Source organism: Crocuta crocuta, unplaced genomic scaffold, assembly GCF_008692635.1.
Source record: "Crocuta crocuta isolate KB4526 unplaced genomic scaffold, BGI_CrCroc_1.0 scaffold90, whole genome shotgun sequence".
Taxonomy (NCBI): domain Eukaryota; kingdom Metazoa; phylum Chordata; class Mammalia; order Carnivora; family Hyaenidae; genus Crocuta; species Crocuta crocuta.
The window spans coordinates 6,219,012-6,233,744 of record NW_027527449.1 but is presented as its reverse complement, the minus strand read 5'-3'; the positions used below and the strand labels follow the sequence as shown (position 1 = coordinate 6,233,744).

The window sequence follows — 14,733 nt, the reverse complement described above, 5'->3', positions numbered from 1 at the left end:
AGAGACAAAAGGAGAGCTGGGAAGTCATGTGTCTAGCTTTTGCAAGCCATCAACAAATAACAGGTCAATTCTCTTTGTCTTGGAAGGCACCCCTGGTGATAGGACCTGCTGCAGTTCATAGACAAGCTTGTGAAACACCTTCCTGGGTTTCACCTGGTTGTACCTGTAAAGCGCCTTCCCACTGACCTTGAAAGAAGGGCTAAAAGCTCTATAGAAGCCATGGGTGGGGCATGTCCTCTGTTACTATTCATTCGCGTACTAGGCATGGAACTTGAGCAGAAACCGGCTTCCTCCACTGTAAACCAGCTACCTGTGGGTCCTTGGCCAAGTTGCTTTATCTCTCTAAGCTTCAGTTTCCTCATTTATAATATTAGACAATAATGAGCCTTAGGATTTATATGTGATCTTCTGAAAACCTAAAAGAAATTAAAAAAAAAATTTTAAACCTTTAAAAAAGATTTAACATTTATTCATTTTTGAGAGACTGAGAGAGGGAACACAAGTTGGGGAGTGTTTCAGAGAGAGAGGGAGACACAGAATCTGAAGCTGTCAGCACAGAGCCTGACGTGCGGCTCTAATTCACAAACCGTGAGATCATGATCTGAGCCAAAGTCGGACACTTAAGCAACTGAGCCATCCAGGAGCCCCTGAAAAACGCTTTTTAATATGTCTGACTCACATAAATCTTAGTTCCTTTGCAAAAATAAAACAAAAACTAAAACTAAATACATAAATTTTAGAGAGAGAATTTTATGGTTCTGAGACGACTTCTAAGTTTTCATAGAAAAGCCAAGTATGATTTTAGGTTTACAAATGCAGTCATAATTTAGAAAAAACATTCTGAAGATGAAAGGAGAAATAAAATTACAGGTCTCCTTCCCATTTGAGATCCTTCTAAGTTGTTGGTATCAGCAGAAATATTGTACTTTGTTTAGGAACAATGTGGTGATGTGAATGTGATCTTCTGAACTTAGAAAATGCCACTAGCTTACTTTGAGTCTTTTAATATTTGGAGACAGATACGATTTCACTTTATGTCTGCTATACCTAGGTTGCCCTTATCTGAACCATTTCTCAAAGTGTGGAAGTCCAAGTTCCCAGTGGCCAAGTGCCTGTGAGGAGAGGTGACCCAGGATTAAGAACACTGGACACCACCTTTAAAACTCTTACGGAAACGGAACTATGGAAAAAGAGAACTTACTGAAGGAGACAGTGAGAGGAGAATTAGTGAAGTAATGTAGATTTGAAGCTATATATAAACTAACTGAACACTTTCTGAAAAGAAGAGAGAAGACAGCATTATGTCCCATAGGGCAGAAAATTAAGGGGGATGTGGACTCAGAAGAGGTCTTTGTGCAAATTGCCGAGGACTGGTGTGGCATTCTATCAGGAAGGCAGTTCTGCAGATATTTTTATTTCATCTATTGCCAAGACTGGGGGACCTGTCCTGGCAGAAAGAATCCTTAGTCGCTTTCTCAAGTTTCCCACTTAAAATGAAGCACATTCCAGTGACACAAAAAGTGGATATTTATGATGCACTGCTTTCCGTGAAGCTCAAACACAGAAGGGCAAATTTATGCCAAGGCAGGTTTTCATGGAAAACTGATATGTAAAGTTATATAACGTCCTTACATCCCCATATTGTTTACTTCATGAAACCCCATCTCTATCCTAAAGCTTTGATGAAAAGACCATAATGATAACCTTCCAACCCTATTCAGAGAAACAGAAAGACTCTAATGAGAACAATACTTCATTGGGAAACCAAATAATAACTTCCTAAGTTTGGCTGAGCTAGTTAGTGAAATCTCTAAAGCTTTTGAAATAATATAAAAATTCCAAACTATCTTTGTCCATTCGAGTAAAAGTGCAATAAGAGTCTTACTTGCTCAAATTCTTTGAGATTAAATAGACCTTCCTTTCAAACTAACGGTAAGTATTCTAAAGACCTCTTTCAACTAATGCCATTGCAGTTTAGAATTTTAACGCCAACTACTTTTATCCTAAAGGCAAAGGTTTCCCCCTCCCCAACCCAGTAAAATATAATGCTTTTGAAGGCTAATGGAAATGGGGAATTACTAGACGAAATCTTGGGAAGAATCCAGAACTTAGTCTGCAGAGACCCAAGTGCAAGTCAGAATTTAGGAGCACGGATGACCTAAAATCCCCATCTGGGACAGGTGCACTGGAGCGGAGACTCCTCTTCTCCGCCATGGCCACAGTCAGCTTTCTCTTGGAGCTCCTCTCTCTCTCATCAAGATTTGCCTTCAAAGAGGGCACAGCCTCTCATGACCGACAGCCTCATTCTTGATGTCCCTGAAATATCCCCTTTTTGTTGTGAGGTGTCAATGCTGACCTTCGATGGGAGTTTCTCGACCCTGCCATTATTGGTTTTTGGACCAGATAATTCTTCGTCACGAGGGGCTGTCCAGCGGCCTGTAGGATGGTTTGCAACATCTCTGGCGTCTATCCACTGGGTGTCCGTAGCACCCCCTTGCCCAGATGTGACAACCAAAAATGTCTTCAAACGTTGCCAAATGTCCCCTCAGGGGGAGTTGTCTCCAGCTGAGAGCCGCTGCCTTAGAGGATAATGAAGGTAACGAATGGTGGTTACCGTTGCTCCTGTCACCTTTTGTGAGGCGACATGAGAGGGGCTGGAGACATACCTGGGGCATATGGATGCCACGCTCGGTCCAGCTCTGTCCTTGCCCGTGACCCTGAGCTAGTCTGTTTACCTCCTCAAGCCTCCACTGCCTCCTCTTGAGAGTAAAGATGCATTTATTCATTACACACTTACTGAACACCCGTTTAGACGCAGTATGAATGAAAAAGAGCCTCCTTCAAATTTGCTCACCATTTGGTGAGGAAATAGGGGTCAGCAATAATTAAAAGTTTTAAACTTAAGTTAGAGGTTTTGCACACCTTGGTGAGAATGAGACAGACGCTGAGGATCATGCCGAGGATGAGGTCATGCTGTGCTGTGCGCCCCACGCGTGCAAATGCTGGTGTCCCCGGGAAGAGCGGCGCTGGCTTCCGGGCCTGGCACTGCCACCACCCTCTCCTGGACAGCAAGGCCAGTGACTTATGTGCCCTGCTCACTCTTCCTCGTGAGGTGGCAGTCATCCCACCCCCTCGCCTCCTGAGCCTCCCGCACATTTCTCAGTCCCATGAGGCTCCTCCTATGTGAAGGGCTCCTCTGTTCACCCCTCTGTGAAACCACGGTGAGTAACGGGGGCCATTCCTGTACCACTGGCTCCGACCGGCAGCTGTAACATAGGCACTCGCACCCCAGGGCAAGTCCACAGTTCAAAACTCTCCTCCCGGCTTTGCCGAAATGAGGTCATTCCCTGACCCGTGGTTGCCCGGCAAGCGTTCCAAAGTCCTGCTCAAACACCCGTTAGAATTAATCCTAAAAGCCAGACATAAAAGAGTCTGGTAGCAAGCCACTTATTTTTCGTTTTAACACGGAACAAAGACCGCTCTCGTTATTGCATGCCCAAGTGAAAGCTGAAGTTGTATTTATTTTTAATTGGTTCATAGGACCCAGCCAGACTTTATAAAATTCAGAACATTTACTTCTGGAGTAAACACTTCCCTATCGTGGGGGTTGTGAGGAAGCAAGACTTCTAGTTTCGCTCCGGCCCTTCCATCTTTAGCCCTTTCTATGACTCAGGGTGCCTTTCAGTGTGGACAGAGAAAATATTTTCAGAAACTTCGCTTTTTCTGTTTTTCTACTTGTTTTACACAATATTTTTATAAACGGTGAACTCTCCTAAGTGTAAAGTCAGTTTTACTGAATTGAATCCAATGACCGAGTACCAGCTGTGGTAATCACTGGCACGTTTGGAATGTGGGTTTCACACGGATATACATCGAATTTTTCCAAGGGCGACTCCCTACCACAAGGGAATTTATAAGACTGAATTTATGAAACACTTCATACCTAACTGCTTCTTGAATTACTACTGCTGAACCCGATGTCCACTGACATCCCCCACCCGGCCCCGAATGGCAGACTCCTTGCCCTTCTCGAAGGCTGTGTGATGTGCCCGTTATAGTAGCTGCAGGCCTGCCAGCCTCTCCTGAATGCCCAGCCCGGGGCTGTGTGACAGTGCCAGGTAACAAGGTAGGAGGCCCAGATGAAAAGGTGTAGCTCATGATCTCACGGTTTGTGAGTTCAAGCCCCACATCAGGCTCCACACAGATGGTGGGAGTCTGTTTGGGACTTTTTCTTTCCCTCTGCCCCTCCCCTCCTCACTCTCTATCTCTCTCTCTCAAAGTAAGTAAATAAACATAAAAAAAAAAAATAAATAAAAGGAAAAAAAAAAGGAGAGATGCACTATTATTCTCCCAGGCTCAGAAAATCCATCTCCTTCTTAGAAAAGTGAATCTTATACAGGTTTCTTCCCTCCTACTTGGCAAAACAAAATGCAAGCTTGCTGTCCCTTTGCCCCAAGCGAGGCAGGCAGTGGTAGGTTTTAATGACCATGCAGGTGAGGAAGAGAGAAGAAATTCCTGTTTCTAAGATGTAGTGTGATCCAGAGTGGCGCCAGCACAAGCACAGTGCTAGAATCTGGAGTCACTTACCTTCCCTTCTGCTTCACAATCAGAAGAAAACACTTTTTTCACATCACATTCTTTTGCCATTTTATTGCACAACAAATAATCGTGGAAACGTTCATTCGCTATCTCCCGTTATTAGCATTATTACGGAACTCTGAAAGCCAGCCCATGCCACACACTGTCCTCGGCAGCTCTGTATGCATTGTCTCTTTTAACCCTCATGACAAGGACACGAGGTAGATGCCACTCGCCGTGATTTTGCAGACGAGGACCCCACGGCTCAGGACTTGAATTGGACGTAGGCTGTAAAACGTATGCTACAAACTGGACTTTTTCCCACCTCTCAAAAGCTTCTTCATGCTGGTGACTTCATCAAAGGCTGGCGTGTCCATCACTGAGCTGTGTTTTCTCTAAAATCCAGTCCACATACTCAGCAACTTTGGTGTAGACACCCGGTTGTTCTCTGCGGCCACAGCCTTCACCCCAACTGGTGATGCCCACCAAATACCATATTCCATTGTGTTTACAAACTAAGGGACCGCCTGAATCTCCCTGTGTCACAGTGGGTGGAAAAATAAAATAATAGAAAGTATGACAGATGTGCCTTTAAAATTCTGTAGTCACTGCACACACCACACACATACAGCTTATTATACTTTTGTCTTACATTCCTCACTGGTTGTTGAATGTGATGAAAATAATTTAATTCAACGTATTGTTGCATTTTCTGTTTATTCCAACAAGGAAATGTTGACATCATAATCTCAGGGTCAAATAAATCTAATGCTCTATATGTTAGTACACTTTTTATATGTACCATTGTGCTCCCTTAAACATAATATGCCTCTGCATAGATTATAATATATATAATAAAATTATATATATTTATTAAAGGTTACTTACAAAATTGCCAGATTATTTGCCTCTGAATTTTTAAAGGGAAATATAATGAAACATACTATGCAAAACATATTTTGAAGCTAATTTTCTCAAGTGGATTACTGTGTGTTCTTTGCACAATCAAATGTATTACCTTACAGGCGTCTTTTCCTCCTTCTTTATAGCCAGCACAGATCATCTGTTTGGTTACTTCATAATCTCTATATTTTTTCTGGCATTCTTCGCTTGATACCAAAGGAATATTTGCCTTTTGTAAGGTATTTTGGATTTTCCCTATGAGGTAACCGATATGTAACTTCGCAAGGAAGAAATAAGGTAAGTATGAAAAATACTAAAGTCTTAAAGCAAATCAGAATAATAAACTTTTCATTAAGGTCATTTCTTTAGATTAAAAATAGTAAGGGTGAGAAAGTAGCATTAATCGTACAGAGAGAGAGTAAAAGAGAAGGAAAACTGAGAAACAGAGAGAGAGAGAGAGCATGCATGCCATGTTGTGGTCTCTGATGTGCAACGTTACGACAACTCTTCCATGTCCTCTGTCTTCTTCTCATCTCAATAGACATCTCTCAGAAATTCCCTCTTATCACTTCCAATCCCAAATCTGGAAGTTCTTGCCTCTCAGCTTTTGTTTTATATATTCAACATGATCATTTTAAAATATACAATTTCAGTGGGTGGAGGGGAAACCACCAGACCTCTGGCAACAGAGGAGTATCTTGTTCTTTGAGTAAATCCAAGTATCTTCCAAGAAGAACAATTTATTGACAAATAATTAAATTTCTACCACTGTCCAGATTCCCCTTGGGAACCTTCCTTATTTAGTTAAGGGTGCTTTTAAATTTTCTTCCTATCTTAAGGTACTTGTTGAAAATTTCAAAAATTTGAATTCATCGAGTAAAGGGGTAAGTCAGGAAAGAGCGTGACAAGCTTGAATATGTAAAGAATGATGCAAATATTACTTGCAGGAACAGTTTTGAAAAGGGAGAATAGTATGTTTCCTAGAAAATTTAAGGCCAATTGAAATACACCAACTACCCATGAGCAGAGGTTCTTAAACTGGGATCCACAGAAAGAATTCACTTGTTCTATAAACTTGGATCGGAAAACACATCTTTACTTTCACCGGTCTCCAACTTCAGTCTAACTCCTTGGAATTATGAAGGCAAGCCCGAAACAAGGGAGTATTGGCAGTATCTACAACCTTGCTATCAATAGAAAGTGCAGATATTTTGGTGTCACGGTTATGATATTTGCACATTACAGTTGTGGCAGATAATGGTAAATATCATTGGTGCTCATCACAATTTCAAAATTATGGCAGGTACCTGAACAACTTGCTATTTTATATATTAATAAAGAAACTCATGTATTACTGTAACATATCCTCTTAAATGTATTTTGATAACTCATTTGCAATTTCACTGTGGTCCTTCATATTTCTGTGTTTTTTCTTTAAGCTTTCAAAAGTACCATTCCAGAAGTGGTTCATAGGCTATATCAGATTGCAAGAAGGATGTATTAAAACAAATAAATTAATTAAAGAGTAAGAGCCTTCCAGAAAGAGAGATGGTTTGCCTGCCTATGCTCTTGGTCCTTAATATCAAGGCAGGACAATGGCGAAGAGACTGGAACACCATTAACACTGAGGATAGGATGGGCTTGAATGGTCTTGCTAGCCCTATATGGAACCAAACCTTTATGTGAAGTCACACAAGTGATCTTTATTATAAAGCAAGATGCTTAAAAGCTTACCTTATACATTTTTCCAGACCCAAACAGAAATACATCTTCTCAAAAATCACTGAGTAAATATCTGAGGTGAGATAAGGCTTCTTTTAAGGACAACATTTAAAATGTCATGCCGTACCTTTTTCTTTCGTGAAGCCCCATCCAGTTACCCAACAATTAGTATAAATTGTTTTTGCATCATCGTTGGAAGGTAGGCATACTGGTTTTTGGAATTCTGAAAGGTAATTTTTAAAGTAGAGTTTGGTTAAATAAAGGTATGGAGTTTGACTTTAAAAATATACACTCTCCTTTTCCTAGGTTCTCTTTTTATAGAGCAGCACCAAGGTCAATGACCCTCTTGCTTTCTCCTCAACTGCTGAGGTCAATGACTCAAGAAAATTTCTCATCTCCAGAGTCATTTTCACATGACAGGCTTGGTGTCAAATTTTCTGGATTAAATCTTAAACTTCAGAACAAAAGTTTCGGACAAGAGCATTAAAAATTCTTGTGTTTTATCCTATGTGTGATACTTTGAAGAGTAGTAACAGTATCTCCAGGCACTACTTTAAGTGTGTTTAAGTGCTTTAAATTATTAACTGACAATTTTTATAACAAACCAACAGGTCATTATCATGCTCATTTTACAGATGAGGAAATTCGAGGTGCAAAGAGGTAGGAGCAACTTGCCGGGGGTCTCAGGATGGTTACTGGGCACCGTGGGTATTCACCAGCTGGGGAGCAAAGTTCTTCCAAAGGCCACACCTCCAACCACCATGCTACTGGCATCCCAGAACCTCCTTCTGCATCAGTCTCTACTCACGTTCGACCTGGGAATTATGACCTGGCCCCGTTTGCCTTCACGTATTCCTACTATGCCTCAGGCAATTGTATTTCTGCTACTTTTGTCAAAGAGATCTAGGCTTCCCAAATGGCCATTTCCTGTGTGCAGTATTTCAATAGTGTAGAGGTGGTTGTATTCTTACCTGAAGAAACCAATTAATATGTCTTGACCCTTAAGTAGAAGATATTTATCCAGATCACAGATGTTACCTTCCTTGGCAATTCTCAGCTTTCCTCCCACTCCACTATCCAGGAAATAAAGACAACCTGTCCGCATTCTGCCCTCTTATTCAAACTGAAGTGAAAATTTAAACTGCTGAACTCAGCTGTCTAGCGTCTCTTCGAATATGCCACGTACCTGTGTAATTCAAAGGAGCCTCAAGTTTTATTAAGGCAATATCATCACCACTTTCTGAGGTTTTGTAATTTTGGTGGATAATAATCTCCTTTATTCGTGAGAAAGGAGTTTCTGTTGTTATCTCGGACAGATTAAAAATGCCACTATAAATGCGCCAAATGTCCGGCAGGGGAAGCCTGGGAGAAAAAAATAAATACCAATTTGAAACCAGAAAGACTGGCTTTGATATTGGTCCTTTTTCTTTCGCTTTACTTTTCAAAAAAAAGAACTGGGAAGAAAATACTACATATGGGATATTTTTACTTACCTAATTTTGCTCCCTGGCGATTTGTCATCACTACCAACAGCAGTCCTGAATCTCTAAAGATTTTATTAGAAATACTGAGAATGTACATTTATGTAGTTATTCCATGTTTACTGTAAGTAAAGATAGAAGAACGTTGCTGTCCCAGTCCTGAGAGAAACTGATTGGGAGAGATTCACGGTTTACTATGGGAAAATCCTGCTCAGTTCACCAAACCTCAAAGCAATTGCTTCCATTGTCCCAAATGGTCAAGAAGTCAAACCAACGTTACACAAGCCCACTCACTGGGAAAATTAGGGAGGCTTCAGTGTTATTTAAAATGCTGTCTATCTAGGGGCTTCTGGGTGGCTCTGTCAGTTAAGTGAATGACTCTGGATTTTGGCTCAGGTCATGATCTCATGATTCATGAAATCAAGCCCCACATTTGGGTCTGCACTGACAGCATGGAGCCTGCTTGGGATTCTCTCTCCCTCTCTCTGTGCCTATCCCCTGCTCATGTCCTCTCTCTCTCTGTCTCTCTCTCTCTGTGAAAATAAATAAACTTGCAGAATAATGATCTATCTAGGTCTCTGGCTGGAGTAACACAAGTGGGAGCACTGGGTGCAGGGCTCAGAGCAAAACTCCAAGGTGGTTCAAGAAAAAGGCAGACAAGGGGCTAGAGGCAAGATGGCAGAGAAGTCGGGAGCTCTGTACTTTTTAACCACCCACATCTCTCAAACAAAGAAGGGCTGAAGCTATAGAACATTGAACCACAGGAGTCTGGGAGGAAAAGAGACAGAGTCTACTAAGAAAAGGGGCTCAGAGGTGTGTGACTGCGAACTGGGAAAGATAAAAACAGGCCAGGGCCTGGACGCACAGAGGGGAGGGAACCCCCTCTGCGGAGAGACGAGGGGAAGAGAAAGAGTGGGTGAAACTGCTCACAGAACTGTCCCTGGAGAAGAGAAAAACCTCTGCTGAGGATGGAGAGGGATCCTATCATCCCATCTCTAACCGCAGGGTGTTCTGAGAAATATCCTATCTCTAGATATGGCACTTTCTTTGGACTGGGCACCCCGGTCCCAGGCAGCGACAGGAGAAACTGCTCTCTTACTCCCCCTACTCGATCCCTGGCTAGGAAGCTGCCTGGCCTGCAGGATGACATTTTTGGCAGTATCATTAAAGCGCTGGGACTAAGATCTGGAAACAAGTCAGGGCTTGGGACATAGAACATGGCCTGCCTTGGCTATGCCTGCGGCACAAGGAGATTGGACCCAAAAGAGTGATTTGCAATGCTTCGTTCTAGAAGGGACTGGGGCGCCATCAGTTTGCTCCCCACAACCACCTAGGCAGGGCCTCAAGGAGCCCACCACAGACCCTAATGGAGGTGAGACCAGCCTACACCAAGCCACGCCCATGTGTGCTGGAGAGCTTTTTTCTTTTTCTTTTTTTTTTTAACCAGAGCCTGGGGCAAGACCAACCTTGATGCATTGCCGTGATTAACTCTAGATCAATTCTTGCTATATTTTCCCTTATCTCATTCTTATCTCTCCCCTCCAATGGACTAGGCACTCTGGTTATTGGTTTGCTAAACAGTCACATCTAATTCATTCTCTTGATGCATATTCTACACCTCCTTCATTACCTTCCTTTCTCTCTCTCTGGAATAATCAGACTATATAGTTTCTTTGGGTAACATTATCTTTGTTTCTTTCTTCTTGCCTCCTACATTTTCTCCGGTTTCTCTCTCTGAATTAAGCCTTTTAGTCTCTCCGCCTGGTCAATGTTCAATTTTGCTTTCTCCCCACCTTTGCCATTTCTCTGGTTGTATATGCTCTGCCATGAGCACTGCCTTCATCCTGCTTTTTATTTGTAGCGGGGTTTCTGGTTTTATGCTTTTAGACTGTCCTTTGTCTTTTTTCCTTTCCTTTTTCTTCTTTTTTTCTTTCGGTTTGCTTGTTAGTTTGATTTGTCTGTGCATTTCCATGCTTTTGTTCCCTATGTGTTTGTCTGTTTTCCTTTTCAGGGCTACCTCAAGAAACAAGCCAAAGTACACATGGCACAGAGTCCCAAATATCACTACAAGTAGGGAAACAAAATAACCAAAGACACAACAAGAGAGACCAAGGGACACCAATAAAAGAACATTGCCTGAATGGACAGGCCCTGGACAGTCAATGAGCTTCCTTTAATATAACAGTACTCATAGGTGTGGAGTGCATCACAAACTCTTAAAACTGACAAGAGACAGAAAGTTAGCCAAAATGATGAAACGGAAGAACTCTCCTCTAAAGCAATTCCAGGAAGAAATGACAGCTAAAGAATTGCTCAAAACAGATATAAGCAACATAACTGACTACGAATTTAGAACAATAGTCATAAAAATAATTGCTGGGCTTGAAAAGGCATGGAACACACCAGAGAAGCTACTGCTACAAAGATAATGTACCTTAAAAATAGTTGTGATGAATTTAAAAAATGCTATAAATGAGATGCAAAATAAAATGGAGGCAGCCACAGCAAAGATTGAAGAGGCAGAGAGGAGAATAGGTGAATTAGAAGACACAATTATAGAAAAAGAGGAAGCTGAGAAAAAGAGAGATAAATTGATCCAGGAGCACGAAAGGAGAATTCGAGAACTGAGTGATGCAATCAAATGGAACAAGATCCATAAGAAGAAGAAAGAGAAAAAGGAGCTGAAGGAGTACTTGAACAAATTATAGCAGAGAACTTCCCCAATCTGGGGAAGGAAACAGACATTGAAATCCAACAGGCACGAAGAACTCCCCTCAGACATAACCGAAATCGATCTTCTGCACGACATGTCATAGTGAAACTGGCAAAATATAAGGACAAAGAGAGAATTCTGAAAGCAGCTAGCGATAAAAGGGCCCTAACATACAAAAGGGAACTATCAGAGTAGTTGCAGACCTATCTACTGAAACTTGAAGGCCAGAAAGGAATGGCAGGAAATCTTCAATGGGATGAACAGAAAAAAATATGCAGCCAAGAATCCATTATCTAGCAAGCCTGTCACTCAGAATAGAAGGAGAGATAAAAGTCTTCCCAAATAAACAAAAATTGAACAAATTCATCACCACTAAATCAGCTCTATAAGAAATACTAAGAGGGACTCTATGAGGGAAATGTTGCAAGGAATACAGAGTACCAGAGACACCACCACAAGCACGAATCCTACAAAGAACACAATGACCCTATCAATAATAACACTGATATAAATGGACTCAATGCTCCAATCAAAAGACATAGGGTAGCAGAATGGATTAAAAAAAAAAAAAAACAAGATCCATCTATTAGCTGTCTTTAAGAGACTCATTTTAGACCTGAGGACACCTTCAGATTGAAACTGAGGGGATGGAGAGATATCTATTATGCTACAGGAAGTCAAAAGAAAGCTGGAGTAGCCACACTTATATCAGACACACGGGACTTTAAAGTAAAGGCAGTAACAAGGGATGAAGAAGTGCATTATATAATAATTACAAGGTCTATTAATCAGGAAGGGCTAACAATTATTAATGTCTACACTCTGAATACGAAGGCACTCAAATACATAAAACAATTAATCACAAATAGAAACAATCTTATTTATAAAAATGTGTTAATAGCAGGGGACTTTAATACTCCACTTACAGCAATGGATAGATCAACTAGACAGAAAATCATTAAAGAAACAATGGACTTGAATGACACATTGGACCAGTTGGATTTGACAGATATTTAGAACTCTATATCTTGAGGCTATGGAATTCACTTTCTTCTCAAGTGCACATGGCACATTCTCCAAGATAGATCACATACTGGGTCATAAAGCAACTCTCAATATATATGAAAGCATTGAGACCATAACATGCACACTTTCATATCACAATACTTTGAAACTTGAAATCAATCACAAGAAAACGTCTAGAAAACCTCCAAAATCATGGAGGTTAAAGAACACCCTACTAAAGAACAAATGGGCTAACCAGCCAATTAGAGAAGAAGTTTAAAAATATATAGAAACAAATGAAAATAAAAATGCAACAATCCAAATACTTTGGATTGCAGCAAAGGCCGTCCTAAGAGGAAAGTACATTGCACTCCAGGCCTATTTCAAGAAACTAGAAAAAGCACAAATACAAAATCTAATTGTGCACCTAAACGAACTGGAAGCCAAGCAGCAAGAGCACCCCAAACCCAGCCGAAGAAGAGAAAGAATAAAGATCAGGAGAGAAATAAACAACATAGAATCCAAAAAGACAGTTGAACAGATCAATGAAACCAGGAATTAGATTTTTGAAAAAATAAACAAAATTGATAAACCTCTAGCCAGTCTTCTCAAAAAGAAAAGAAAAAGGACTCAAATAAACAAAATCACAAGTGAAAATGGATTTATTACAACCATTTCCTCAGAAATACAAACAATTATCAGAGAATACTAGGAAAAATTATATGCCAACAAACTGGACAACTTAGAAGAAATGGACACTGGGTGTTATATGGAAACCAACTAACAATAAGCTATTAAAAACTTGTTTTAATTAAAAAAAAAGAAGAAATGGACAAATTCCTGAACATATACACATTACCAAAATTCCAACGGGAAGAGATAGAAAATCTGAACAGACCCATATCTAGTGAAGAAATTGGACCAGTTATCAAAAATCTCCCAACAAATAAGAGCTCAGGGCCAGATGGCTTCCCTGGGGAATTCTACCAGACATTTAAATCAGAGTTAATACCCATTCTTGTCAAGCTATTCTAAAAAATAGAAGTGGAAGGGAAACTTCTGGATTCATTCTACAAGGCCAGCATCACTTTGATTCCCAAATCAGACAGAGACCCAGCCAAAAAAGAGAACTACAGGCCAATATCCTTGATGAATACAGATGCAAAAATCCTCACCAAGATACTTGCAAATCAAATTCAGCAGCACAAAAAAAGAATTATCCACCATGATCAAGTGGGATTCATTCCTGGGTCACAGGGCTGGTTCAATATTCGCAAATCAATCAATGTGATACATCACATCAACAAAAGAAAAGATAAAAACCATATGATCCTGTCGACAGATGCAGAAAAAGCGTTTGACAAAATACAGCATCCTTTCTTAATAAAGACCCTTGGCAAAAGTCGGGATTGAAGGAACTTACTTAAACATCATAAAAGCCATTTATGAGAAGCCCACAGCTAATATCATCCTCAATGGGGAAAAACTGAGAGCTTTCCCCCTGAGATCAGGAACACGACAGGGATGTCCACGCTCATTACTCTTGTATAACACAGTGCTGGAAGTCCTAGCATCAGCCATCAGACAACAAAAGAAAATAAAAGGCATCAGAATTGGCAAAGGAGAAGTCAAACTTCCACTTTTCGCAGACGACAGGATACTCACTCTACATGGAAAACCCAACAGACTCCACCAGAAGCCTACTAGAATGGATCCATGAATTCAACANAAAACACATAGACCAATGGAATAGAATAGAGAACTCAGAATTGGACCCACAAATGTATGGCCAATTAATCTTTGACAAAGCAGGAAAGAGTATCCAATGGAAAGTAGACAATCTCTTTAATAGATGCTGCTGGGAGAACTGGACAGCAACACACAAGAGAATGAAACTAGACTACTGTCTCACACCATACACAAAAATAAACTCAAAATGGATAAAGGACCTGAATGTGAGACAGGAAACCATCAAAACCCAAGAGGAGAAAGCAGGAAACAAACTCCTTAACCTCAACTGCAGCAATTTCTTACTAGACACATCTCTAAAGGCAAGGGAATCAAGAGCAAAAATGAACTATTGGGACTTCTTCAAGATAAAAAGCTTCTGCACAGCAAAGGAATCAATCCATAAAACTAATAGGCAACCGATGGAATGGGAAAAGATAGTTGCAAATGACATATCAGATAAAGGGCTAATATCCAAAATTTATAAGGAACTCACCAAACTCTGCACCCAAAAAACAAATAATCCTGTGAAGAAATGGGAAGAAGACATGAACAGACACTTCTCCAAAGAGGACATCCAGATGGCCAACAGAGACATGAAAC

The 14,733-nt window shown here is 40.7% G+C and overlaps 1 protein-coding gene across 3 annotated transcripts in view; it reads right to left on the bottom strand.

The window, feature by feature from the left end:
* Positions 1-4,635: 4,635 nt before the first annotated feature.
* The window catches only part of KLKB1 (kallikrein B1), a 30,626-nt gene continuing 20,528 nt past the window's right edge, over positions 4,636-14,733 (bottom strand). For 2 of the 3 annotated variants that reach the window (XM_077762574.1, XM_077762582.1), the window contains exons 11-14: positions 8,390-8,565; positions 7,331-7,426; positions 5,597-5,736; positions 4,636-5,115 (exon numbers count right to left, since the gene is read on the bottom strand). In XM_077762574.1, the coding sequence (XP_077618700.1) occupies positions 4,936-5,115; positions 5,597-5,736; positions 7,331-7,426; positions 8,390-8,565 (592 nt within the window). In that variant the 3' untranslated portion in view covers positions 4,636-4,935. The remainder of the gene's footprint in view (positions 5,116-5,596; positions 5,737-7,330; positions 7,427-8,389; positions 8,566-14,733) is intronic. The other variant, XM_077762591.1, reaches the window with a different exon arrangement.